Source organism: Manis pentadactyla, chromosome 10, assembly GCF_030020395.1.
Source record: "Manis pentadactyla isolate mManPen7 chromosome 10, mManPen7.hap1, whole genome shotgun sequence".
Classification (NCBI taxonomy): Eukaryota; Metazoa; Chordata; class Mammalia; order Pholidota; family Manidae; genus Manis; species Manis pentadactyla.
In genome coordinates, this window is record NC_080028.1 from 8834644 (window position 1) to 8859941 (window position 25298).

General features: G+C 53.0%; 2 protein-coding genes and 1 long non-coding RNA gene across 9 annotated transcripts in view; 1 reads left to right on the forward strand and 2 right to left on the reverse strand.

Moving 5' to 3' along the window:
* Positions 1–3005: 3005 nt before the first annotated feature.
* Positions 3006–5092, reverse strand: LOC130678934 (mitochondrial ribosome and complex I assembly factor AltMIEF1). Of its 3 annotated transcripts, none has more exons than XM_057486350.1 (2): positions 4954–5092; positions 3006–3246 (listed from the first exon to the last, which is right to left on the reverse strand). In XM_057486350.1, the coding sequence occupies exon 2, from the start codon at positions 3216–3218 to the stop codon at positions 3006–3008; it is 213 nt and encodes a 70-aa protein (XP_057342333.1). In that variant the 5' UTR covers positions 3219–3246; positions 4954–5092. The 3 variants fall into 3 exon arrangements, with proteins under 3 accessions (XP_057342333.1, XP_057342334.1, XP_057342335.1); XM_057486351.1 differs by having other exon boundaries at positions 4979–5080; XM_057486352.1 differs by lacking the exon at positions 4954–5092 and adding an exon at positions 4302–4930.
* Positions 5093–11580: 6488 nt separating this feature from the next.
* LOC118915469 (uncharacterized) lies at positions 11581–18513 on the forward strand. 2 transcript variants are annotated; one of them, XR_008999505.1, is made up of 4 exons: positions 11581–12084; positions 17070–17202; positions 17353–17430; positions 18303–18513. It is a non-coding gene; the product is annotated as an uncharacterized LOC118915469 (long non-coding RNA). The 2 variants fall into 2 exon arrangements; XR_005026084.2 differs by lacking the exon at positions 17353–17430.
* Positions 18514–19745: 1232 nt separating this feature from the next.
* Positions 19746–25298, reverse strand: part of MGAT3 (beta-1,4-mannosyl-glycoprotein 4-beta-N-acetylglucosaminyltransferase) — a 31357-nt gene continuing 25804 nt past the window's right edge. For all 4 annotated transcript variants that reach the window (XM_036891367.2, XM_036891369.2, XM_057486353.1 and 1 more), the window contains one exon: positions 19746–24482. In XM_036891367.2, the coding sequence (XP_036747262.1) occupies positions 22880–24481 (1602 nt within the window). In that variant the 5' untranslated portion in view covers position 24482 and the 3' untranslated portion in view covers positions 19746–22879. The remainder of the gene's footprint in view (positions 24483–25298) is intronic.

The following is a 25298-nucleotide window of genomic DNA, read 5'->3' on the forward strand; positions in this document are numbered from 1 at the left end:
GAGAATGCTGCCTACAGGGCCTAAATCGTAGGGTTGTAGTGAGGAAAAAACACCTACTAAAACACAATATGTGAATACTATAAACTGTAAATTCCATGAATGTGGACAATCATTAAGTCTTTTAAGATTTCCATCCACAGGACAACAGGTCACTTCCAGAAGGCAGTCAGCAATCCACTGTCCTCTGCATTACATTTCACCTTCTGAGACGCGGCTAAGAATGGCCTAAAACTCACACTGATGCCATCTGGCCTTGAGATCAAAAGAATCAAATTGAGCAGGTTGAGGAAAAGGCTCTTCCTATTCTCATGCTATAGGGGCCCCCCACCCAAGGACCAGATGATGTCAAAGACCTGGTGACCTGATAGAGGAGAGCACGTCCACGAACTCTAACAGGGAAATAAAAGTTCTTATTCTGAAACCTGTTTCCTTTGAAACTCCTTATCCACTATGCACCCTCCACTCGGGTTCTGCTGCACTAGCTTGGAGCTGCTGGAGACAGGAGCTCCCCCTGGCGAGGAGAGGCGGCCGCGCTCCTCGGTGCAGTCAAGGAACACTGTTAATGGGCGCAGAGGTTCGGTTTTGCAAGCAGAAAAAGTTCTGGAGATCTGTTACACAAGTATTCTTAACACTACTAAACTGTACACTAGAAAATAGTTAAAATATTTCAAAGAAAAAGGCAGGGGAAGAGGAGGACGAGGAGAAAGAACACTGATGGCAGGCAGGGCTCGGGGGTCAGAGAATCAGCACTGCCAACATGTCAGGCAAGTACAACCTGTCTGCTTAGATACAAAAATGGGCTCATCACCCCAGGACAGTGGGGGTGGGAACAGAGGCCCTGCAGTTTCCTAGGATGACAGCACAGAATGATAAAAAGCCTAACTTACTGTACCTGAAAGAAGTCATATGACTTAAACAGGTCTGGCTGAGTACACAGGCTAGCTAACATACACTGAGTGTGTGCCATGTGCTGGGCATTCTCACATCTTAATTCCCTTATCCTCACAACACTCCTATGAGGTCGGTCATATTGTTGTCTCCAATTTACAGAAGAAGAAACTCAGGTACGGCTTAAATAACTGGCCCAAGGTCACCATGTCAGTAGGTGGTGCTGCTAAGCCCTGAACCTTAAAGAACTCACACTTCTGAGCAGGAGTAGCTTACAGGGGGTCCCAAGTAGTCTGCAGTCTCACTTTGTTCCCATCTCCTCTCTGTTAATCACTAGACCATAAGCTTCCTGGGGTCATTTTGAGTCACTGCTCTATCTCCAAGGCCAGCAGTATTTGACACACAGCAAAGATGTGTTGCATAAGTGACCTATTAACCACATGGAGTTTTCTTTTGTGTTTGTTTTTTGAGGAGGTGGTGGTAGCGACCTGTAACCCAACTCACTGTCAAAACAGATTAGGAACCAAAGACTCAGTTGACTCCCATTTCACTTCCAGACCCCCCTCCTTTCCCTGCACAGCAGGCTCCCATGGGCATCACCCTACCCCGGGCCCTACACTGACAAAGGTGGGTCTGCCCATCACCCTAAGTAGATGAAGGGAGCCAAAAGCCACTACAGAAGGCTCCTCCTCCTGCTTTCTCTCGTTAACAATAGCACCTGGCAAGCCTTCATTCCTTCCCCCTCTTCCTGCCTCAGCCAACTGGTCACCAAGTCCCACTGCTATATCCCACCCCAATCCCATCTGGCCAGATTTGCTGCCTCTAGGCTCTCTCACCAATTTAGTCTCCATGCAGCCACTGCCACCATTCTCCTTCCACACCCCTACCCTGCTTACAAAGCTGTGATGGTCCCCCTACTATCAGATGTCACAATCTCCTCCACAGGGGAGTCAGTGGCCTTCCAGACAGGTGCACCTTCTTGTCATGCTGGACTGGAGTTTCCAGACTACAAAATGCAGTTTCCACCTCCACATTTGCTTATTCTTGCTCACCTGCCCAGCAAGCTTCAAGTTCTCATTTGAGGTAGACGTGAAATGTCTTCTTTTCTATGCCACCTGTGATGCCCACAACACTAAGCCAAGCAGTTACATCTTCAAATGAAAATGTTTAAAAAGCTCTTATACATCCCCAAGCTCTTATACGACGCTCTACTACACAGCTGCTCACACGGGAATTATTTCCCTGACTGAGGAAGCATTAGACTGGGCCCCTTGATGGACCATATCATTCATCTCTCTCCCAGAGCCTACCACAAAGCCACAGCCACAGAGGGCCCTCTGGGAAAGTTGCTGAATTAAACACAATCATTACGTTACAGTGGGACTTCTTGGTAACACTGGTTTCAGGAGTAAACAGAGCTAACATACTGCTTGCTAAGTACCATTCCAAGCGCTGTGTGTACACTGCCTCATTTAATTCTCCTAACCTGAAAAGGTAAGTACTATTATCTCCATTTTACAAATGAGAAAATGGAAGCCTGGAAAGATTGTGATTTGCCCTAAATCCCACAGCATTAGCAGCAGTGCCAGAATTCAAGCCCAGGCACCATCCTCTGAAGCCCATACACTGTGCTTGCTTTATAGACTGTGTTGTAACAGAACAGCGTTATGTTATTTGACCCACAAGATAACTGAAGAACGAGGCAGTCTGGAACTGAGCTCTGATTTAACCAATGTCTTTTTAAACACTTTCATATGTAAAATGTTCTATGAAATAAAATGGTGATAACTACTCTGTTCTGGTGGGGCTGGAAACTCAGGGTGTTTTCGCAATAAGGGAACATACTTCTATCAATATGTCTCTGTTTCCTCCATTGACTTCTAATGACTTTGGTCATTTGATTTCTAATGACGAAAGAACTTTGGTCAATAAAAGGAAAGTCTCTCTCTCTCCTGGTCCCCTGCAACAGAAAAAATGAAACCTATAGGAACAACGATCTGCCTACCTGAAGCTTCTTACTGCATCTGTGAGGTGGGGGCGGGAGAGAACAGGAGTGTCTATGGAAGGCACCTCTGTCCTCTTTCCCTTGGAACTAGGATGGGATGTGAAAGAAGATCCTAAATAATCCCGCCCAGTTTGCTGTGGAGGAAGATCAGGCCCTTTTCCAGCTGCCTCTGCCGGGCCTCAGGATCCTCTAGCTTCTTGTTTTTCCGGAACTCATGGCGGATGGTGGCAAGGTAGAAGTCTCTATCGGTGTAGTGAAGCTCCCGGCCCTGGCGCAGCAGAGCCCGGTAGAGACCCAGCACCGCCTCTCGGCTCCATGGGGCCATGGGGGACTGGTAAGGGCTGGGCGTCAAGCTATAAGCAGAGGGGAAAAAACAGAAGCCTAGAGTCAGAATTAATGCCAGAAGGGCCTACAATTCAGAAGTTCTTAATCTAGGTTTCAGACGCCCAAAGTCACACTACAACTTAGTGGCAGGGCTAGGACTAGCCCCCAGCCTTTAGATTCCCCCTTATAGGCAAGTATAGGTTATGCTGAAGGACCAGGGCTTCATTCCTGGTTCTGTCACTAAGGTGTCACATGACTCCAGACAAAGTACTTAACCCCTCTGAGCATCAGCTTCCTCAGTTGTAAAATGGAGATACAAACAGTACCTACCACAGTGTTACTTTGAGAACTGCATGAGATAATGCATGTGAAGCACGTATAATAAAACTTCACCACAAGGGATGGTCCTGAGTGGTTGAAAACAAGGGCTCTCAGCCATACTTGAATCCTGGCACTACCATTTATGAGCTGATTGATTACCTTGAGCAAATTTCCTAATCTCTCCTTGCTTATCTCAGTTCTTTTATCTGCAGAATGGGGGCTACAACTGTACTCTGCCCATATGTTTGGTACGAGGAGTAAATGAGTTAATAATATATGTAGATGTGTTTAGAACAACTCTTGGCACATACTAAGCAATCTGTCAGGGACAGCTATTACTAGTGCCACCTAGCCTGGTTTGTAGGTATTCGATAAACACTAGATTTAGTTACACATAAACTGCCACCATCTCCTTCAGGAACAATAAACCCGTACACAAGTACAGTGTTATCATTTGTAAAGTGCTTTGTCATCCATTATCACATTTAAATTAAGGAAACTATGAGGTGTTCAGGGCTCATAATTAACAGAGAACACTGATCGAGTGTTCACTATATACCATGCATGTTCTAAGCATGCCCCACATAAACCTTTTCATTCTATCAACAATCCAGTGTCACCATTATCCCCATTTTAAGTGGAGGAAACAGAAGTTCCCAGAAGGAAATAACTTGCCCACAGGCACAGCTGTAAAAGGGGCTGCGCCCCTGACCCCAACTCTGCCCGCCTCTTTAAGGATAGTTACCTTTCACTGGGATCTTACCATGTGTACAGCACCTATGGGTGCTCCATAAACTTTCCAAAAACAAACTGAATGAAAGACGGAGTGCTCACAATGTCCCTATGTAGAAGAAATGATCACCCCTCTTTCAGAAATCAAGAAATGAGACTGACTGGGAGTGGTATTTGGTAAAAAAAGATCTGGACTTTGAGTCCGAAGTCAGTTAGCCATCATGCTTCGGCCTTGCTAACTTTCTGAGTGAGCGTGAGCGAGCCACTGTCCCTGTCCCTGTCCCTTTTTCCTCTGATGCAGAAGGGCTCCCCAAAGACCTCCCGATGTGGGAGAGATGAATCCAGAAAATCAACAGTAAAAGTGCTTTATGAGGTAGGAAGCCACGGCCACGCGAAGGCTGTTACTACAAGGTCGCTCCGCGAGTGGGCGGCTGATCCACGGCCGGTCCCCCCAGGTCCTCCCCCAACCCTGGGGGCGGAGAGGGCAGGCCGGCTCGGGGATGCCGGGAGACCTCCAGAGGCTGGAAGGGGCCACGGAGCGGCCTCCCAGGGGAGGGTCCGGGGAGGACTGAGGCGAGACCCCCGGCGGCCAGGCTGGTAGCCCGGGCCAGATCAGGGACGCCGGCCGCCGCTCTGAGGGGAGGCCCGGCGAGCCACCAGCCCTCACGCCTCCCCTCACTCACCCGCGGCCTGCGCGCACTACCACACCTCGCGGTTCGCTTCTCGCCGGGTACCTCTCCCGGGGTCACCCACCAACATGGCCCCTTCACTTCCGGGGCACGACCTTGCGTGCCGATCTGAGGGGAGGGACTGAAAGGAGCGTGGAGGCGCACGGAGGCGGGAGGACTTCCGGTCTTCCTTGCGGAGGCCTTTATGGAGGCGGGGCCAGGGGCCCGTTGGCCGCCACGCCCCCTCCAGCGGGCTCCGCCCCACATCCTGAGCCCCGCCCCCATGCGTGATGTCACCCACGGAGGGGCCTTCCGCGGCCACTCGGCCCCGCCCGCCCAGGACCGGCGGCGTGGTGGGCTAGAGAGGGCCGAGGGCCGGAGGGCTGGGGTGGCCTCGCCCTCCTAGGAAGCCGCTGCCCCTGCGAGGCCTTCACCCTGCGGCCTATCCCATAGCTGTCAAGGGGTCCGACCAGACCCCGGCATCGTCTGCTGACCTCGGGCTGGGGCAAGGGGACAGCTGGGGGATTGTAACACTAATTCTATCCCCTATCCTGGCTTTCAGGGCTCTTCCAAGTTCGTTTTCTCATCGCTTTCTTTTCATCCGTCGGTGCTGTTCCTGCTTCCCAGGCTCCTTGGCCCCTGGCAAAGTCCTACCCTTCATGGTCCACCTCAAATGTCCCCTCCGGAAGTCTTTCCAGTCCCTTCCTCTCCCTGCATCCAAACTCTCTTAGAAACGTCTGCACATCAATGTTCCAGCTCTTAACCCGTTCAACAACGAAACGTACTCGGCTGCTATTTGCCGGGCACTGTTGTTTAATTATCCATTTGCTTCTCTGTCGCCAGATTTGAGGGCAGGAGCTGTGTCTTAGGGACTTTGTAAGCCGCCTCTCAGCAACTCAGGGTGAAGTCAAGGAACTTAGTCTCTCTGGGAAGGCAACCGTCAGGTTTTGGAGTCAGGCCCAGCTAGCTCCCAGGTTCAGCTCCACCATATAGACAACTGCCCTCTGGCAAGTTTCCTAACCTCTCTCAGCCCTGCGCTGTTGTGAGGATTAAAAGGGATCTAACTGTAGGGGTGGGCACTTAGGGGGTGGTTGCCCGTCCACTCATTTACTGGTCTGACAAATCCTCGTTAAGGTCTCTAAACGCTCAAAGCGCTGCCACAGACAGTGGGTGGACTGAAGGCCAAGTCTGTCTTCTAGTGGGGCTAGGAGGAGGTGATAGGAACGAGAGGAAAAGTGCTTGCTCAGAGGATGAAGCACAGGGAACGCGGCGGGGGGGAGGAGGTTGCTTTTGTACACACAGCGGTGCCGAAAGGCCTGGTAAGGGAGAGTGAGCAGGACCTTCAGGAAGAGCATTCCAGGTGCTGGCCTCCAGGTGAGCCCTTAAGCTCGGTGTTCTGTGAGCAGCAGAGAGGAGGCGAGCGTGGGATGAGGGCGAGCAGGAGCTGGGGAAGAGGTGGGACACGAGGTTCTTATCAGGGCAGGGGAGGGGAAACTGCACCCGGGACAGGACACACTGGAGGGTTTAGAGCAAGTAGTGATGGGACCTGATTTCTGTTCGTTTGTGGTGAAAGAATGTGTATTTAGAATTAGCCAACTAGACTCAGTTTAGATAATCCCAATTTTGTTGACACTATCCTAAGCATCATAGTCAGGAGCCAAACATATCTTCTCTCCATCAGACGCCATTGGGGTGTTGGCTGTGGCCATGTGATGCCACAGGCCATCTCCCCAGCCTGTCTGATCTGGTGCTGATGGTCTTGGCATCCACAGTGAACACAGTGTGTTGGTGTCATGGCGGACTCTGTGGGTGGGGAACTTGATGATGACATAGAGGTCAAGCTTGTTTCCCCTGGGGTGCTCCTCCAAGGAGATGAGGGCTGCCCGTCGGAGCAGCAGTGCCTCAGGCCGCCCGCAGGTGTGTGCTGGGTGGCCCCTGTCTTTTTGTGTGGCTGTGGATGCCTTCAAGTGCTGCCTTCTTGGCCCTCAAAGCCTTTGCCCTGGCTTTGGCTTTGGGAGGAGCAGAGGCTTCCTCCTTCACATTCGGTTCCATCTTTGTGGAAAGGGTACCTGGATTCCCTTTCCGTGGGGCTAGTCTGGTAACTGAAGGGACCAAGAGCTAAAGCAGGGAGACTGACAGGAGGCTGCTGCAGAAGGCAAGCAGGAGAGGACGGGGCTGCGGCCAGTAGGTGGCGGTGGAGGGGTACCTGGTCAGGTCTTGGAAGTATTGGGAGGTGAGGCCACACCATTTGCCGATGTGGGGGTATGAGAGAGAAGGGTCAACCATAACCTGGGGGCCCGAAGTGATTGCCTTGCTGCTTCCCTGCTCCAGCCTATCAGGAACACATTCCAGGTTTTCCAAATTGCTAAAAGGAGGCTGTTTTCCAGGGCCTCAGGTCCCCACTCAGTTGAGAAAAGGCTTCTTTGTGACATAGGGAGCCCCTGCAGCACCAGAGGGAGTCCCTGCAGCACCGGGGGATGGTGAGCCCCTGGGCCTTCTGGGAAAGGGAAGTGCCCAGGTGGGGGCCTCAAGGAGGGAGTCTTCAGACTTAGGAGCAATAGTGGGTGTAGCATCTGGGATTTTCAGAACCATTCCCCCAAATCTGGCTTGGCATGGGGGAAACAAGGATGAAACCCAGCAGTCATCTCCCTTGCCCTCTCCCACTGAGGCAGCACCAGCACTGACAGCCACCTTTATTAAGCACCTATTGTGTGCCAGACATTTGGACTTCATAAACATTTTATTATGTCTGATCCCAACATCCCTGTTTGGGAGGCATAGTTATTCCAGTGTTACAGATGAGAAACCCAACACTGAGAGACTCGGTCATTGCTCTGGGACCCTGAGCCAGGCAGCTGAGAAGCTCACAGTGGGGCCCTGGTCTATCTTACTCTGAAATGTGTTCTTTCCACTCCTGTAGCTGCCCTACTTTGCTTTTTAAAGAAATATTTTGTGACCCAAATAAATCTAATTGGTGACATTTCCAGCTGGAAGAGCAGGTCATCTTTCATATGCCTCCTGCCCCTCCTGTTGTGTAGAATATTATTTTTAGGAGGGAAGGAGGGAGGCCCTGGGGTTCTGCCTTTCAGATGAGTTCCGCCAGGCCCTTCTTGCTCGTTAGGGTCTTCTCTTTACTTGCAGGCTCACCAGGCTCCTTCCTGCTTCCAGTGATCCCATGGCAATGGGGTGGGGGATGGGGACAGTGACACAGGCATCTCGCATGGTGCCTTAGTAGGTCACCGACTCCAGCAAACGGCACTGACCCAAATCCCAGAGCTCTGCTGGGTTGCCGGGGCAAGAGGCCTTCTAGCATCTCTCAGGTGATACTGGAGTTTTGACATAACCCACAGTGTCATATCTGGATATGGCAATGGCATCTTACGGGATCGTGGATGGAGGGCAAGAGGGAAGCACTTGCTCACCAGAACAGCGACTCACACATAGCTGGCATTTAATTGTGGAGTGAATGAATGAATGAACATTTTCCAGGAAGACAGAGGGCCTGGGAGAGATGAGTGGGGCTGGTGAAGTGCCATCTGACGTGAAAGGAGCAGTGGGGTGGTGGCGAGCTCGGGGCAAGTGCCTTGAGCTGTGTGCCTCGGCTTCCTCCACTGTGAACCGGAGGTGGAGATGAAAGAACTACTGCAGAGGATGCTGAGGATCAAATGTGGGAGGCATGCAAGGTGCTCTTGGAACATCGGGGAGCTGACACCCAGTGAACACTCAGGAAGCCGTGGCTTGTGACATTACGAGATGCCATTCTCTCTCCTGCGGGGATGGGTACATGGACCATGAGTCCACAGGCAGACTTTGGGAACCCAGGACACCTGTTTCAGGGCAAGAGCTCAGGGAATCTCAAACTGTGGCCTCCGACCCTGGCAAGCCTCAGTGGTCAAGGGTCTGGGCCCTAGAAGGCTAAGGCAGGATGCTGGGACAAAAATGAAGAAAACATTTTTGCCAAATGACCCATGAGAATTAACATTACTGTTCCCAATGTACTAACCAAGTCATTCACCCAGCATTGAGTGAGCACCCAGCGTGGTGCCAGGCCTGGAGGCAGGAGTGCAGAAATAAAACATGCAGTTCTTGTCCTCAAGTAGGTCAGGGTCAATGAGAAAGCAGACAAGAACACACAGGTGCAGAGAGACGCCCCGGCAGGTGCTGTGGAAACCAGAAAAGCCACGACCTAGTGCAGAAGTGGGGCGTGGGCACTAAAGTAGGGGTGGGGAGATGGCGGAGTCGGGGGGTGAGACACGAGGATGGACAGGTGAGCACCCTGAGGTGTCCCGGGAAGGCAGGGGTGCCTCAGGCTGCAGCACCAGCACCATTAGTCTGGAGTCAGTCCTGGGTTTGGAGCCCAGTTCTGTCACCGGAAGGCTGGGCAACCCTCACAAGTTCCTCAACCTCTCTGACTCTCGGTTTCTACACTCATAAAAGGGGATTATATTAAGTGAGTGCCTAAGCAATCTGGCCTTGAAATTGACTCATGCTGAGAAGGAGTGAGAGAGAAGTAGGTCAAGTGTATCTGCAGCAGGAATTAGAACCAAGGCTGAGCCTTAGGACTCACCAGGTAATGGTCCAGGGGTAGGAGTGGCCCGGGCAGGGGTCACAGACCATTGCAAAGCTCAGAGGACTAGAGCCAGAGAATTAGAAGGGCCTGGGATGAGACTGGTGAGGAAGGCAGGCCCAGACTACCAGAGTCCTAGAGGGGTTTGGCCCTGAGCCAGTAGCGGTGGGACGGCTGTGCCATGATCAGACTTGCATCTTGGAAGGGCACCCTTGCCCCTTTACAGGGACGAGACTGTGGGCTGAGACCTACAGATCAGTCCCCAGGCCACTCGAGAGAGTCACCAGGGGCAGTAAGAGTGAACACTGACTCAGCCCTTCCTGTGTGCCTCTACGGTCATCACAGCCCCCCGAGGGTAAGACTGTCAGTGTCCCAGTTACAGCCAAGGAGACGGGATCCTCAAGAGCCATAAGCAGCAGGACTGGGGTCTGAACTCAGGTCTGGAGCACAGAACCACCCACGGGATAAATGAAGTCACTAGGGACGAGGGTGGAGTAAGGGGACAAGGAGGGGAGCCCTGGGAACACGGGCATCTAAGGCCAAGGAAGCAAAGGACCCTGCAGAGGACAGTCAGAAGACAGCGTGGTGGAGGCCTTGGGAAAGGACATGGTCACGAAGGCCAGGGCCCCAGGGAGTGCAGTGTCATCCTTCCCCAAGCAGGAGCTGGTCTCTGCCTCACTGGCTCAGCGAGAGGTGGGGGCAGAGGCCCAGGGGCTGAAGACTGACTGAAGCGGAAAGGGAGAGAGTGGCTTTGCTGGGAAAGGGCAATATGAGAGGACGGCTGGAGGGAGAGGAAAGCCAGTTGCCTTGGGCTTGGCTTGGGGATGGGCTGGTACTTGTTCAGCGGAGAAGAGGGGAGGGAAGGAGCCCGCAGGGCGGCCCCAGGCTTCTCTAGGGAGCAGAGGCTGCGTACCCTGAGGCCTGGGTCTTACCAGTCTGTCCCTTTACTTTGACCTGCAGGAGGCCTTGTAAAATGGAGACCCTCTTTAAATGCTTGTTGCCCTGAATTGAGGGGAAATTGCTGCTGGATAACAAGACAGCAAGCTCAGCCCAGCCCATCCCCACCTCCCCAGGGCAGAGTAAAGGTTCACTCTTATTGCCAGGGTTGATGGAGTAATGGAGGAGTTGGTTGTAACCCGATCAGCAAAGCTCCAGGATGTGAGCCAGTCAGGGACCTGGAAGGGACTCTCAGAGGGAGCTGCCTTCCTCCTTATGGGGTTGCTGTCATCAGAAGTCATTGATCCTGAATTCAGCAGACTAGAACCTGATATCCCTGGACAAGAGTGAGGTTCCACCATTCGCCTGTGAAATCTTTGCTGCCCATGTTTTGCCAGGTGGTGTTGCAAAGAGGAAAGAGAATGTAAACTCATTCACGGAATACCCTCTCTCCGGCAGGCAGCAGGAGGGGCTGCCAGGGCTCAGAGATATGCTGGGCTGGTGCCCAGACACCAGCTCCTCCACTTCCCTTGTGTGTGTTTCAGGGCTTAGGAGAAGGGTGGGGAGACTGTTTAGTGCCCAGCACAGAGCAACTGCTCAGTGACTGTTACCTGATTTCCCTTTACATTCTTCATCCCTGTTGGTCTCTACCACAGTCCTATTAGGACCGGGTATCAAGGAACCCACTTCACAGATGAGGCTGCAACACATCAGCTGGTTACAGCCTCCACTTCTTCAGGGGGCAAACTGGAAGTCTGCGTGCTGGACGGAACAAGAAGTGTTCCCCTCGCTCCACAGAGCTTTGTAAGACCCAGAAAATTATAAAAGACAGGCTTTTATGGGTTTGTTTAAATATTTAGAAGATCTTGCAGCACTGGGCTTCCCACCTGTGCTGAGGAGCAGCCACTACCTTTGGACAGAATATGAGCTCCCCAGCTCCTCCCCCGCAATCGCCACCACTCCCTATCGTCTCATCCCTGGGTGCTCACTCATTTATATTACCCATTGGACTCCTGTAGGCTGCTGAGTCCACCAAGGCCTTGTGAGGGTTTCTCATCCTACAGGGGAAGGAAGAGGAAGAGGAATCAGCGAAAGCCTGACTGCCCACCAGTCATGACGACGAGGTGCTCTGACAGATCTTCCCAGCTGCCACCACGAAGCACTGAACCTTAAAACAGAAAGAGAAAGCCAAAATGACATAGCTGGGCTCAAGTCCACAGGTAAAACCTTCTCCAGCTCAGGAAAGGGACTGAAGCAGAAGCCTTTGGTGCCGCCTGGGAGCTAGAAACCCGAGGAGCGCTGGACCCGAAGTCCTCACCCATCATCAGGGCTTCCCGAAGAGACTGCCCGGAAGGCAGAGCAGCCGCGGGTAAACAGATGAGAGCTGAGCACATTCCAGGGAGGAAGAGAGTATCACAGGAGGTTGATGGGTACAGTGGGCTTAGGGGCTCCGGGCGCAGTCAGGGTGAAACGCGCAGCAGCTGTCACAGAGGTTCGCCAGCTCGACCCCTCCCTGCCACCCCGCCACACACCCTCAGCTGCACAGCCACCCAGAGAGAGAAAAGCCTGGCCAAATTGTACTTTTAAAAAACTTCATAACTTTGGTGCATTCACCTGGAATTAACTTTGGTGTAAGGAGTGAGGTAAGGATTGTAATTAGTCTTTCTTCTAAATGGCTGTCAGATATTTATGAAATAATCCTTCTTTCCCCAAGTGCCAGGACATGCCACCTTAATCACCTACTAAATTCCTGTTTGTATTTGAGGGCCCCATCTTCAGGTCTTCAGAATATTGTAACTACTTTGAGTTTGATGATTCTTGGCTCAGAGTGACCTCCCCCAAGTCACAGCTCTGGTAGGGCGACCTTGAGTTCATGGGTCAGCGCTCCATTCAAGCCAGCTCAGGTCAGGGTCCATCAGAACCAGTGACTGGAGGCAGATCTCTCACGGCTGCTTCTTTCTGCACCTGGTCCATTCGCCTCCTTTCCAGCCTGCTTCCTGACGGACCCAGCTTACCTCTTCACACCAGGCCATATCATGCGCATTGCTGCTCAGCCTGTAGATGGAGTGGCTGCCTTTGAGTTAGGTGTCTATCCCAGTCCAAGGAGATGGAACGAGGTAGCGTGATAGGGTAGTAGAGACTCCCTGGAGCTACATCAGGAACTGTGCCTTGACACTGTAGATGTTGGGGAGCTATAGAGTATTTTTAAGTTGGGACGGGGTGGTGATAGGGTTGGTTCTAGGATGTTGAGGCAGGGCTGCTGGGTATGGTTGTTCATGTTAAACACTGCACAAGGGTGCCACATATCCAAGGGTCAGCTTTCATACCATAGACCTTATAGAGCTGTATGTTTCTTATGACATTTCTTTGGCAGTGTGAATTGTCTTGTCCTAATGAAATCAGTATGCTCTAGCAATTTTCCAATAGATGGAAGTAAAATGTCTTGAGGAAGGGATGCCCTTCCCAATTTGCCTAAAAGCCATGAATGGGCTGGCAGTGGCCCAGCATGGAGAGTGGATTGGTCAGCGGAGACTAGAAGAGAGAGAGAAGGAAGAGCAAGAGATGATGTCTGCATTTCCAGGTTAGGTTCTGGGGTGTATGGCAACACCAGTAATTAAGACAAGATATATTTCAGAGGATGAACAGAACTCGGGAAGACCTGAGTGTGGTTGAGATGATAACCACATGCTCCTGGTCTTTTGGGTCTTAGAATTTGACCCACTGATGCCCTTGTACTCAGTTGCTGGCAAAGCAGCCTTCCCTTCCCAGGTGTCCTGCAACCCCCCGGCCCAGGGCAGGCCGGAGAAGGGGAGGAGCCCTCTCCCAGTACGCCTGCGCAGTGGGAAAGCCAGTCTCCCCGCCTTCTCACATCAGATGGTCAGAGGAGGAAACGCCTACCCAGCCGGGAGGGCAGATAACAGGGCTGACGCCCCTCATCAGGCAGTGAGGCAGACCCAGAACCATGCGGGCTGTGCTTGGTTGGGTCTTAGGGTGCTGATGACACCGCCCGGCAAAACCTCCCACTGACATAAAAGCAGGTGAGGACAGAGGGGGGCAAATGAACCCTGACTATCCTGGTCTCCTTGTCTGCCAGGATAGAGGAGTCTCTGGGGCCCGACTGTTTGGGGACATGTCCGTGGGGTGGGTATCAACATCTACTACTACTACTGATGCAAACTAGAGGCCTGGGAGATGGGTCGTCAAGGAAGGGTGAGTCATTATGTGCTCATGGTGTCAGTACAGTGCAGGGCCTGGGTCCGCAGCAGAGTGCTGGGGCCACAGAGTTGAGGAAGACACACGCTGCCTTGCCACGTAGGCAAGACTGATCCGAAGGTGCCCTCCTTTCGTGTTCATCCTCAAAGCTCTGCGGCCGCCTGTGCAAGTTCTGGAGCCTTCATTTCCCCATCTGCAAAAGGGGAGAAGAAGTCCTACCCCTTTAAACACTTGCACGTTCCCTTAGCATTTGCCTTCAGCGTTTGGTATTTTTCCAAATATTTGGTGTATTTCCTAGGTTTGGTTTTCTTTTCTATTTGTAATTTTTCACGATTCTAATTTATATATATTTGCTCTTCCATTTCATGGCATGTGTTCTTATAAGCTGCCTCAAATGCTATGAGGTGTCCAGTGAGAAGGGAGGAAAGGAGGCAGCAGGCCCCTCTAAGTTGCGGACATGCCTGGATTTCCCACTAGGGGGCAGTGTAGCACCGTAAGAAGGGTGGTGGAGACCTGCCTGTTAGGTCCTTGAGAGCGGTGAGCCTTTGAGCAATTTATACTTCTAATCTCTCTAAATCTTAGGCTCCCCACCTCCAATCTCCGAAGTTGGAAAGTGGGGGAACCTTCTCAAATACCTTCAGATTATATGAGGTAATATATGCAAAATGCGTGGTATGTACACAGATGCCCAAGCTGTGAACTCCTACTCCAGTGGCCCTGAACCTGGGTGATTTTGCACCCTGGGGACATTCAACAATGTCTGGAGGTGGTTTTGTTGTCACACTTGGGGGAGCAGATTCAACTGGTGTCTGATGGGTGGAGGCCAGGGATGCTGCAAACCCCCCTACAGGGCACAGGACGGCAGCCCAACAAAGAATTACCTGGCTCACAATGTCAGTAGTGCCAAGGTCAAGGAACACTGACCTACTCCCAATCAGTTCTGAGAGCCTAGAGGGCAGAAAATGTATCTTACAATTTCTGTATCTCCTTCAGAGCCTGTCACATAGCAATCAGTCAGTAACTGAGGCTACTATTGAGTTGAAAGGCAAGCAGTGGCAAAAATGGCAGCAGAGCTGTTGGTGGGACCGGTGGGTGTCAGACCAGAAGGCCTAATTGTCACAGAGTGGGATCGCTTACCTAACTGGGGGCTTCCTGAGATATGAACTCAATTTAAAAAAACTAAATTGTTTCCTAAGCATCCTAACCAGATTGCTTTAAATGCTGGTGATCAAGGGGACCCTCTAAGAACTTTCTAGAATTGGACACCCCCATTCTGAGCCTCTGCCCCAGGAAGTGGTCATGATAAACTGGAATGGCTGAATTAGAAAATTTTCTGCCTTCCATAATCTCAAGAATGTTGTATTCTCTAACTCCCAACAAGCCCCAGGCCTTGGTCAATGTTTGTAGAACCAAATGGTGAAGAGTCTAGAAGTCACATCATTGGAAGAACAGCAGATGGACTAGCAGAACTGATCAAGGAACACAGACGATTGTTATTTTTGGCTACTTATGATGGACAGTCACATGGATGAGGGCCTGGCCTTGTCCCATGTGAACTTCTAGAAGGCAGAGAATCCTAACCAGGGCCTGGTGTGAAGCATGCTGGGTCTTCAGAAAGGCCACCTGGCCAGACAGGCTGGAGGTTCTAATTAGGCCATGGGGACTGATCCAGTGTAGCAGATGTGGCAAGTCTGGACAGCCGATCCTGTGGACAACATTCTACGGAGGAGGAAGTTTGGGCCATAGACTACCTCCCACCCTCTGGTGGGCAGGTAGGTTGTATGTGACAAAATCCCAGGCCTTGGGTGGGCAGAGTGGGACATTCAGGGAGCAGGGTGTCAGGGAAGTGGGGATATTGGACAGCACTGGAGACAGTCCTGGGCTCAAATCCCAGTGCCTCCACTTATTAGCAGTGTTCATTTGTCAGTCAGTCATTCATTCCACAGACAGCTATGGAGTCTTGTGAGGACTGTGTGCTCCCAAGTATGGGAGACAAACACAAAACCAGACAATCCTAAGACCATGTGCAAAGGGCAATGTTGGGGTCGATTGGGGCATGATGGGAGCCCAGAGGATTGGCACCTAACCCAGTGTGGGGAGGCAGCCTCCCCTACTAGGCTCCTGGAGAGCCTGACCCCTGAGTGGAGTCTGAAAGAGTGAGCGAGAGTTGTGTGCAAAGTGATGCAAAGGGTTCTGGGATAAGAGAATGGTGCACATGAACTCACAGAGCCAACACTTTGATTAGAAGAGTTGGAATACTTTTGGTTGTAAATCACAGAAAACCGAACTCAAAGTTTTTCTCAAAAGGAAACTTACAAGCCCACGCAACTGAGAAGTCCTAATTGTGTGGGTTTTAGGTGAGGCTCCATTTCACTCCATTTTTTTAATGCACTTCCCCCCCCCTTTTTTCTGGTTATTGGGGGCTCTTTTCCATCATTCTTAAAAGAGAACTTCTATTCCAGGAGCTCCAGCAATTTCTTCTGCATCACTAGCCCAAATTAGACCACTCGTCCGTCCCTGAAGCAGTCTCCCTGACCAGGCAGTGCATGTACCAATGGGCTTAGCCATTCAGGGCTATCTCAGGAGCTGGGTGTGTGCATGTGTGGGTGTGTTTGCATGCATGTGTGCATATCAAGCCCACCAAAATGCATGATTTAGAAGTTCTGGAAGGGAGAGATGCTGGGAAGAGCAACTGCAAATATCCACTGCAGCTAGCATTTATTGAGTGCCTACTGTGTGCCCAGCTCTGCGCTAACTGCTTTACATGCATCATTTAATACCCACAACTTTGAGGTAGGAGGTGTCATCCCCACTTTACAAATGCTGACATGAAGGCTTATGTCTAAGGAACATGTGATTAGCAAGAGGGAATCTGGGATTTGGACACTGGTAGTTATAATATAGTCCCTGTCGCACAGTAGGCGCTCAGTGAATGGTAGCTACTATTAGGGAGAATTCAAGGATGACTCCCAGATTTCTACCTGTTGTGATTGGGTAGGTCAGGTGTCATCACGGGGCAGGGTACACAGGACAGCCTTGGGGGCAGCTGAGCTCCATTTGGTCCCATGATGTCTGAGGTGACTTGCCACCTTGGGGGCTCATCTAACAAGCAGGTAGATCTGTGGACGTTCAAGAGAGAGGACTTCCTGGAGAGAGCAAGCCATCCCCACCCTGGCGAGAGTCAAGAAGCAGAGGGTCCAGGACTGAGCCCCAGTAAACCCCCTTATCGAAGGGCGCATGGGGTAGAAAAGAGCCAGGAAGGCAACCAAGGGGTGTCAAGGAGGAGGAGGGAAGGGAAGGGGTGTTGGGGAGGGCTGCATGACCGATGTGTCAGACACACCACGTGAGGACACGGGAGGGGAGGACGAAGACATTGTCATGGTGATGGTAACTCATACTGACAAACCTCCCACAGTGCTCCAGGCTCTGTTCCAAGCTAGGAGATTCCTCACAACTACTCCAGAGGTCTGTCCAGTGAAGACCTTCATTTCATAGATGAGGATCCAGGAGATGGAGCTGACCAAGGGCTGGTGAAATGCCTGACGGAGGTAGCTGAGGTTGTGCCGGTGATATCTGTGTCCCAAGTATCTCTGGGAAAGCCTTCTTCCTTTTCAGCCACTATAGAATGGGCTCCGGGAGATCTAGGTTAATCAGCATGTCCCACACTGTCCCTTCTCCAGTCTCACTGATTGTTTCAGGGATGATCACATGGCCTCATCCAAGTCAAGGGGATCCAGGCCCTGGACTTTTAGGAAGAGGAGCTCTATTTCTTCTGTGTGAGTACACGAGATGAGATGGTGTGAGGCCTGGAGCTGCTGCAGCCATCTTACAAACATGAGGGTTAAGCCTATCTGAAAGTATGGCCAACACAAGTTGGGAAGCCGAGCTGAACTGAGCCACAGAGAGAGCTGGATGACAATGGGACAATGAGCTCTGCCTCAAGCTGTACCTAAAGCCTTTATTATTACTAAACTTTACCGTTAGCAACCAATAAATTCTTTCTCTGCTTTACTAGTTTGAGGTGGCCTTTCAGTCATTAACCGGAAGCAAACTGTAACAGTTATCTACACAGTTGGGCTGGGTAACAAACCACCCCATACTCAGCAGCTAAAGCAATTGAGTTCATGAGACTTGACTGATGTTTCGGTTGAACTCAACTAGGAAATTCTTCTGGTCTTAGCTGGGCTCACACACGTTAGTCAGCCAGGATGACAAGGACAGCAGGACCCATGTGGAGGCCACAGCAGCCACGATTTGTGTCACTGCTAATGTTTTGTCTCCAGACACTTTCAGCAGTCTAGCATAGGTGCTTGAAAGGTGGTTTGTGATATTGATGCAGGGTTGGGCTTTTTTTGGCAAACGCTACAAAAGGACACAGAGGGGATTAGAGGTGCATCCAAGAGGCCAGTTTTTTGGACAGATTCTCTCTCAATTGGAGTTCATGGTGTTCCCTGGGATTGGATTTAGGTGATGTTGTCTTTGGCAGCAGATGTCGGGGGTGATGCGGGGTCCTCCTCAGACTCATCTCCACAGGTTTATGAAGTCTGGGGTTCCTGCTTATGGGGGTCACTCCATCTCATTGGGTATGCAACCACTGACTGGCTGAGAGGCTCATTATTCTGTGTGTTACCCATTCTTTTGTCACCAGTGACCCAGGTCACGCCTGAGCAGGTGAGCATGTCCCTGTTGCAGCCGCCTGCCCACCGTGGGGAAGAGGAGGTGATCAGCTGAGCCCAGCCCAGACCGCAGAACCACAAGCAAATACATTGTCGGGTGTGTCTTACATTTCAGGGTGGTTTGTGTTTCAGCAATAAATATTTGATAAAAAAATAAAATGTAAAATGTGATTTAATTTAAAAGAGTGAGTTTCCTGCGATAACTGAGTCTCTGGGAATTTACTGCAACAGCAGGGGAGGAGCCAGGAATGCTGGCCAGAGGACTGGCCCTGCACACGGCCTTGTAATGCTTTAGAGCTTGAAGCAGAGATTTGTGGATGTTCCATGACTTGGGGTGCAGGGGTGGGGACTTTCTGTGAACTCCAGGATGACGGCCCTTCAGGATGTGGGGGTTTTGACTGCCCACAGCTCAAGCCCTAACCTGGAAAGTGACTCTATAGGTGCTTTAATGATTGATGTTGACCACAGTCACCACTACCTCTTTGTGTCTCTCAGCCTGATGGGGCTTTACAGGTTGTACAGCATTTCCCTTTATTTCATGCTGTCCTCTGGGTACGGTAAAGCCTATGATGAGCCATTTCCACAGACAGGAGACTGAGTCTGAAAGAGAATACGCAACCATCCCAAGGCCACAGAGCCTGTCAATGCCTCCAACCTGCTCTGGCCACCAACATAGTGTCTCCCATCCCTGGCCTCAGTCTCCCCATCTAACATGGACGTTGTGCAGCCACACCCCATGGGGTACCAAGGCAGAGTTCCAACAGAGCGTGTCCACTCCCACCATCTCTGAGACTCCTTAGAAAATACCCAGAGGGCTCCCCCAACCAGGACAATGCCAGTACCCATGGCCAAGAGGAAGCCTCTAGGAGGCTCCCACGTTGCACGGCCCCAGGTGCCACCACAGCACAAGTCCAAGGTCAGTGCCATGGGAGGGAGATGCTGCCATCCTCACCTGCCCCAGGGGGCTGGCTACTGGAGCAGCACTGGGAATCCAGGTGCAGCCCTGTTCTGCCACCAAGTGGCTGTGTGTCCTCAGAAGCCTTGACATCAAGGGGAGAGCATTTGTCTCCAATGCCCAAGAGCACAACTGTGGGAGAACCGGTCCCCTCTGATAGAGGCACCAAAGCCCTCTCTGGATTCCCAGGGGGTCACCACTCACCCTTGGAGGGTGGGCATCACTAGTCCCAGGCCCACCTCTTCCTTCTGCAACCTCCACCCGGCACCTTCCCTTGCTAGTCCACTCCCACCAGCGGGGGGAAGGACACTCTCCTGGCCGGGAGGTCACTGCGTCCCTTTCTCACCAGCATGAGGTCCTCAGGAAGGCTCGCACCCCAATGACCCAGCCTTGGTAGCAACCCCCAAGTCTTTGCCAACCCCTGAGCACCCATAAACTGGCCACACACATACACCCTTCAGACTTTGTAGCTGTTTTTATTATTAATATTATCTTCTCTTTTAAGCATCCCTTTAAGGGTGAAATGAAATCCAACCATTTACAGAGAAAATGATTTCAGGATGTACATATTGATTTTCCCTTACAAAAAAAAATAGTATTATTATTATTGGTGTCCTTAAATTATACATTTCCCAGGGCCCTGCCTTCTACCCAGGCCAAGTCCTGTCTCCCTACCTCAACTGTCACCTTTGCCCCCAAATTCCTCCCACACCTGCCCCTGGGAACCAACACGACCTGTGGGTGGGCTGGACTTCCTCGTGTCTGAGGTCATAGGGGCCAGTAGTTGCCAGGCCAAGATATCGGAATTTGGCCACAGGGCCGGCACTGTGCCGGCGTTCACACTGTTCAGTTTCCCTTCACATTGGGGGAGTGGCCCAGGGCTCCGCTGCCCCTGGCCCTCCCAGTGTATGATGTCACTGTGTGTGAAACAGTCCCACACCTTGGCCCTCACCCCTCTGATGGCTGAACTCTCCGCTCAACGGCCAGGCCTCCACCTGGCAGCGACCATGAACCACCCTGGGCCTTAGAGGGGAGGCGGGGCGCAGAGGTCAGCTCTTCCCTTCTTCCTCCCCCTGCCCCTAAGCTGGTGAACTGGAGGCCAGGGCGCCCTGTGGCCTGGGGAGGGGGCATCCCTGAGGCAGTTGAGGGTGCCAGGGGCATGGGGGGAGGAAGCCGTCAGGGAGGGACGCCCTGTGTTGGGGCTCGGGCCTGACTCTGGAGCCCCCAGGGGCTGCCCACCCAGGGGTGATTGGAGGTGGTTGGGGAAGGAGGGCAGGCCCTGGCCTGGGGTGACTCAGAGCCACGGGGACACTCTGACCTCTTGCACCACTTCTCAGCCCCAAAGGGGTGCTGGGGCAGGGCTGCTGTAACTACAAGGGAGGAGTTCCCTTGGAGTACCCCTAAACAGGAGGGAGTGTGGGGGCAGTAGAGCCCCCTCAGCCTGCTTCATGCCTGCCCACCAGAGGCTGCTCCACGGCCAGCTCCCTAGACCATGCCCACATTGGACATTTCCCCAGAGCTGCGGCAAAGGAGACACCTTCCTTCCTGGCCCATCAGGAAACCTCCAGTAAGATATCCAGAGGAAGCCCCGGCTGGAGGCTGGCAAGGGATGCAGTGGAAGGTTGGGGTTGGGGCAAGGCAGGCTGGGAAGGTAGTAAGCTTTCAGCTACACAGCCCTCAGGTTGGGAGGATTCTCACTCCTTGGACCGAAAGACAGACAGACAAACCCCACGTCCCTTTTAGCCTGGTTTTCCAGGCTCTCCAAGGGCTTTCTGCCTCAGTCATTTTGAGGAGCTGCAGGAGGTGTGGCCATGACTCCGGGTCCTGGGGAAGAGGAGACCTGGGCCCTGCGCCCACACCCCACACAAGCACATATTTACAAGGATACAGTGACAGAGACATACAAGTCCACACCAAGCATGCACCCATGCCCATAAATACACACACACACACACGCACAGACATGTACCACTCCCCAGGCAGCCTCTGCATCTGGCGTCACTGGATGAACGTCTGAGGGGGCCACGGGAGGGGGCATCCCAGCCTTCACCCCAGCCCTGGGTTGGCAGTGAGGGGGTGCAAGAACAGGTTGTTCCAGGAGCTCTGAACAGCAGAGCAGGATCCGAAGATTCCACCAGTCATTACTACCCCTTGTCCCTTCCCCCTGGGCCAGAGCTGCTCCCTGTCCCCACATACATCCTCTCCTCCTTCCTTTACTGAGTGGCCCCCCAGCTGAGGCCACGCATGAGGCAGCACAGCTTTAGACTACCTTTCTCAGCTTTCCTTGGGGCCACTTATGGCCTTGTGACTAAGTCCTGGCCGCCTGTAAGTGTGATCAGAGGTGACCACGTGTTTCTGGCTCATGCCCTTAACAGGAAAGGATGTGCACTTCCCTAACCTTTCTCTGCTCCCCCCAGGCCTGGATGTACCATTCTGTCCAGAATTGGAAGGTATGTTTGAAGGAAAGCAGGGAGCGGGGCCCTGCTAACTCTGGACCATCTCCCTTGAGACAGTTAAGTTAGAAACAAGCTTGCCTTGCTTAAAACATTGTATTTTGGGGTCTCTTAATTATAGCAGCTTAGAATCTACTCTGACAAATACATCCCCCACCTCTGTGAGGCAAACTAAGAGGAATAAGATGACATACAACTGGCCTTGATGTCCCTCTTAGGCTGAGGGCAGCCCCAAGACCCTTCCTGGCCCCTAGCCAGCCCCAAGGAGGGACACAAGGGTGACTCCACCTGAGCCAGTGGGGAGCTGGGGCTGTGGGTTCCAGTGGAAAGCGGTGATGGGAGCCTCCTCTCACCCCATGCGCCCCCGGCCCAGGTCTGACCTACTAGGCTCCATCCTGCCCTGAGAACTGGACTCTGGGCCTCAAAAGGTCAGAGTGGGCAGCCCACAAAACAGCAATGCACAAAGAAGGGATGTCAAGGCCAGATTTGTGACCAAAAGAAACCTCTCCTCTTGGGTTCCCTAAACCCTAAGCCTACATCAGCTTAGGAGGGGCCAGGGAGCACAGACACCATCCAGAGCAGGGGTGTCCTGTGGGGCAGACGGTGGAGGTCTCAGCTCCGTCTGGTCCAGCACTTCTGAGGACACTGTGCTTATCCCAACTGGAGGCCACTTGGCATTCCCTCCCACCTTGGGGTCCCCTCCTCCTCCTAGACCCAAATGCATCTATTTACAGAGCCCCAAGACTTCCTGGCATCCCTGCCCCCTTTCTCACCACAGGTCCAAAGCCCCTGGAAGCCAAATGGTGGGCTTCTCCCAGCAGGGGCCCAGCTTCCCCTGGCCACCCTGGGGAGTTCCTTCAGTCTCCCTGCCCCACCCCACCGCCCTCCCTTGCTTCCCAGGAACCATCACACACTCTCTGTTGGAACCTCCTGGCCGTAGCACTCTCGGCGGCCCCAGGGGCCTCACTCATCTCTCCCGATGGGGAAGGAGGTTTTGTGAGCTCACAGACCTGACCCTTCTCCCACCCATCCACTCCTGGTCCTCTCGAGAACCAGCCAGAAGGCGGAGGGTGGCAGGAAGATAATAGGAGGGGTAGCCACCACCCCAACCCTGCCACTGGCCCTATAAAATCACACAGCCTTAACCTCCAACTGCATCCAATTTGGCCCTGGCGGGTGACCTGCCCTCCGGACCCTTGCTCCGCCGCCCACCTGCTGCTGTGCTCGTGGGTTCCTGGTAGGGGTTGTCCAGCAGGTAGCGGAACTGGGCATAGTTGTTGAGCAGGTACTTAGGTGCATACATGTGTTCACTGGGGTCGGCTGGCGGGTACTCCTGCTGCGTGCCGTCGAACCAGCCCCCGGTGCGGATCAAGCTCCGGATGTAATTGAGGTCCCGCTTGTCCTCGTAGTCCCCCCAGCGGGGGAAGTCTCCGTTCTGGGCGGATATGAGCTTGAAGTAGATGCCCTCGGGCGTGAAGCACCAGGAGCAGTGCCAGCCGGCAAAGTGTAGGGGGCTGCCCAGAGACCACTGCACCAGGATGTGGCCCGTGCGGTTCTCGTACTGCCGGAAGTTGGGCATGGTATAGTACTGGCGGCGGCGCAGGCGGATGCCGTCCAGCCCATAGACCGTCTGCAGCATGTCCACCGTGCAGCCCGACACCACCTCCAGGGTGCCCGGCTGCTTCCAGAAGAAGCCGTACAGCGACTTACGCATGTGGAAGGCGAAGGGCTCCGTCCAGCCGTCGTAGAGCTTGAGGAAGAGCACGCCGTCCCGCGCGGGGATCTCGTCGGCGTCGTCGATGATGAAGACGTCATCGGGCCGCAGGTTGCGCAGCCGCGACACGCCGTCCTGCGTCAGGAAGGTGCGCAGGTAGTCATCGGCGATCCAGCCGTCCTGCCGCCCGCCCGGCGGGAAGTGGTCCAGGAAGACGTAGAGCACCTTGTGCCGGATGTACTCGAACGTGCCGTTGGACAGCATCTCCCGGAACTTGAGCGGCCGCGGCTCCCCGTAGGCTGTGAAGTTGGACTCGCACACCACGAAGGCGTCCACCACGTCGCCCAGCTCGTGGAAGCGCACGTCCAGCAGGTCGAACTCGTGGTTGACGTTGATGGCGTTGATGACCCGCCGCGGCACCTCCCGGGGCACCAGGCGCTCCTTGGTGGGCAGGTTGGAGTACTGCACCACGGTGGGCACGCCGCAGCTGGGCCCGTGCCAGCCCGGGAGGCACACGCACTCCACCCACTTGCGCCGCGCGCCGCGGCCCCCCGGGCGCTCCCGCGCGCTCAGCAGGTGCCGGGCGGGGCCCCGGGCTGACGAGCCGTCGCCCCCGTCCATCTTCTCCTCTGGCCGCCCTGATGGGGGCTTCTCCAGCATCTTGGTACCGGGTTTGAAGCAGATGCCCCCGGCTTTGGTTCGGACAAAATACTCGGTGGTGTCCTCGGGCAGTACAAAGTCCATCCGGTGGAGTTCCTCGGTGGCCTTGCTTGGTGACAGCGGCTGGAGTAGCGGAGAGTGGGAATAAAGCGGGGTACGCAGCAGGTCAGGACTACCTGGCTCTGGGCTGGCCTGGGGCGTGACGGGGGCATTGTTCCAGAAGAAGCTGGACACGAGATTAGGGCTGAGGGAGGCCAGTTCTCGGGGGAAGGTGACGTAGGACAGGGTCTTAAAGAAGTGCAGAAAGGAGATGAGGCACAGGCCGGCCATACAGAACATCAGAAAGAGCTTGTAGCGTCTCATCTTCATCCTGCGGGAAAGAGGGAGAAAGTGCGTCAAGGGTCCACAGACCCCGGCGAAGGCATCTGAGGGTCTTCTCCTAAGGAACCAGTGGAAGCCTTTGCTGCCACCATGTTTGTGAATGTCCTGGCCAGTGCCTGGTGCCCCTGCATGAAATCACCTCTTGCCCCCCAGAAGTCAATCCAGCGAGTCCAAAGTGCTGTACGAAGTAGGAGGAAGCCCCAACATTAAGGAAACGCTTCCTGACTCAGGACCTCCCCTAGCTCCCAGAGACCAGAGGTCACCACACATCCCCCCTCTGCAGCCTGGTCCTCCACCTGGCCTGCCCACCCTGGCTGTACCAGCTGCATTACACAATGCATCCTGGGAAAAGCATAACCTGCAGTAGAGCGGGCTCACAGGCCCCAAGGGAACAGGAAGTGGGCTGCAGGCTGTGAGCAAGGGCCCCTTTTCTGCACCGCCCAGGGTGCTATTTCTGTTCCCGCTTTCTTTCCATCTTTTTTTGTGACTATATTGACAAATCTTTTTCATACCTTTTCTCTAAAAAAAAAAAAAATCACATTTAATTTTAACATATTTAAAGAATAAAATTAAGTAAAAGTTCCCTTCATGACCCCATGCCCTGCACTAGACCTTATCTCAAGGCATAAATGGTTTGATCTGTTTGAGGTGTATCACTGGTTTTATATGCAATATTTCTGTTCTTGGTTTAATATTTTTTCATAAGTAATATTATATTGGACACTAAGTCTACGTGAAATTGTTTTCCTTAATGATAAGATTAAAGAGACTTTCATATCAATAGATATAAATCTACCATTTCCTT

What these genes read in the sequence shown, in the direction of transcription:
- LOC130678934 (XM_057486350.1), bottom strand. Translation starts at nt 3,218, where the DNA reads ATGGCCCCATGGAGCCGAGAGGCGGTGCTGGGTCTCTACCGGGCTCTG.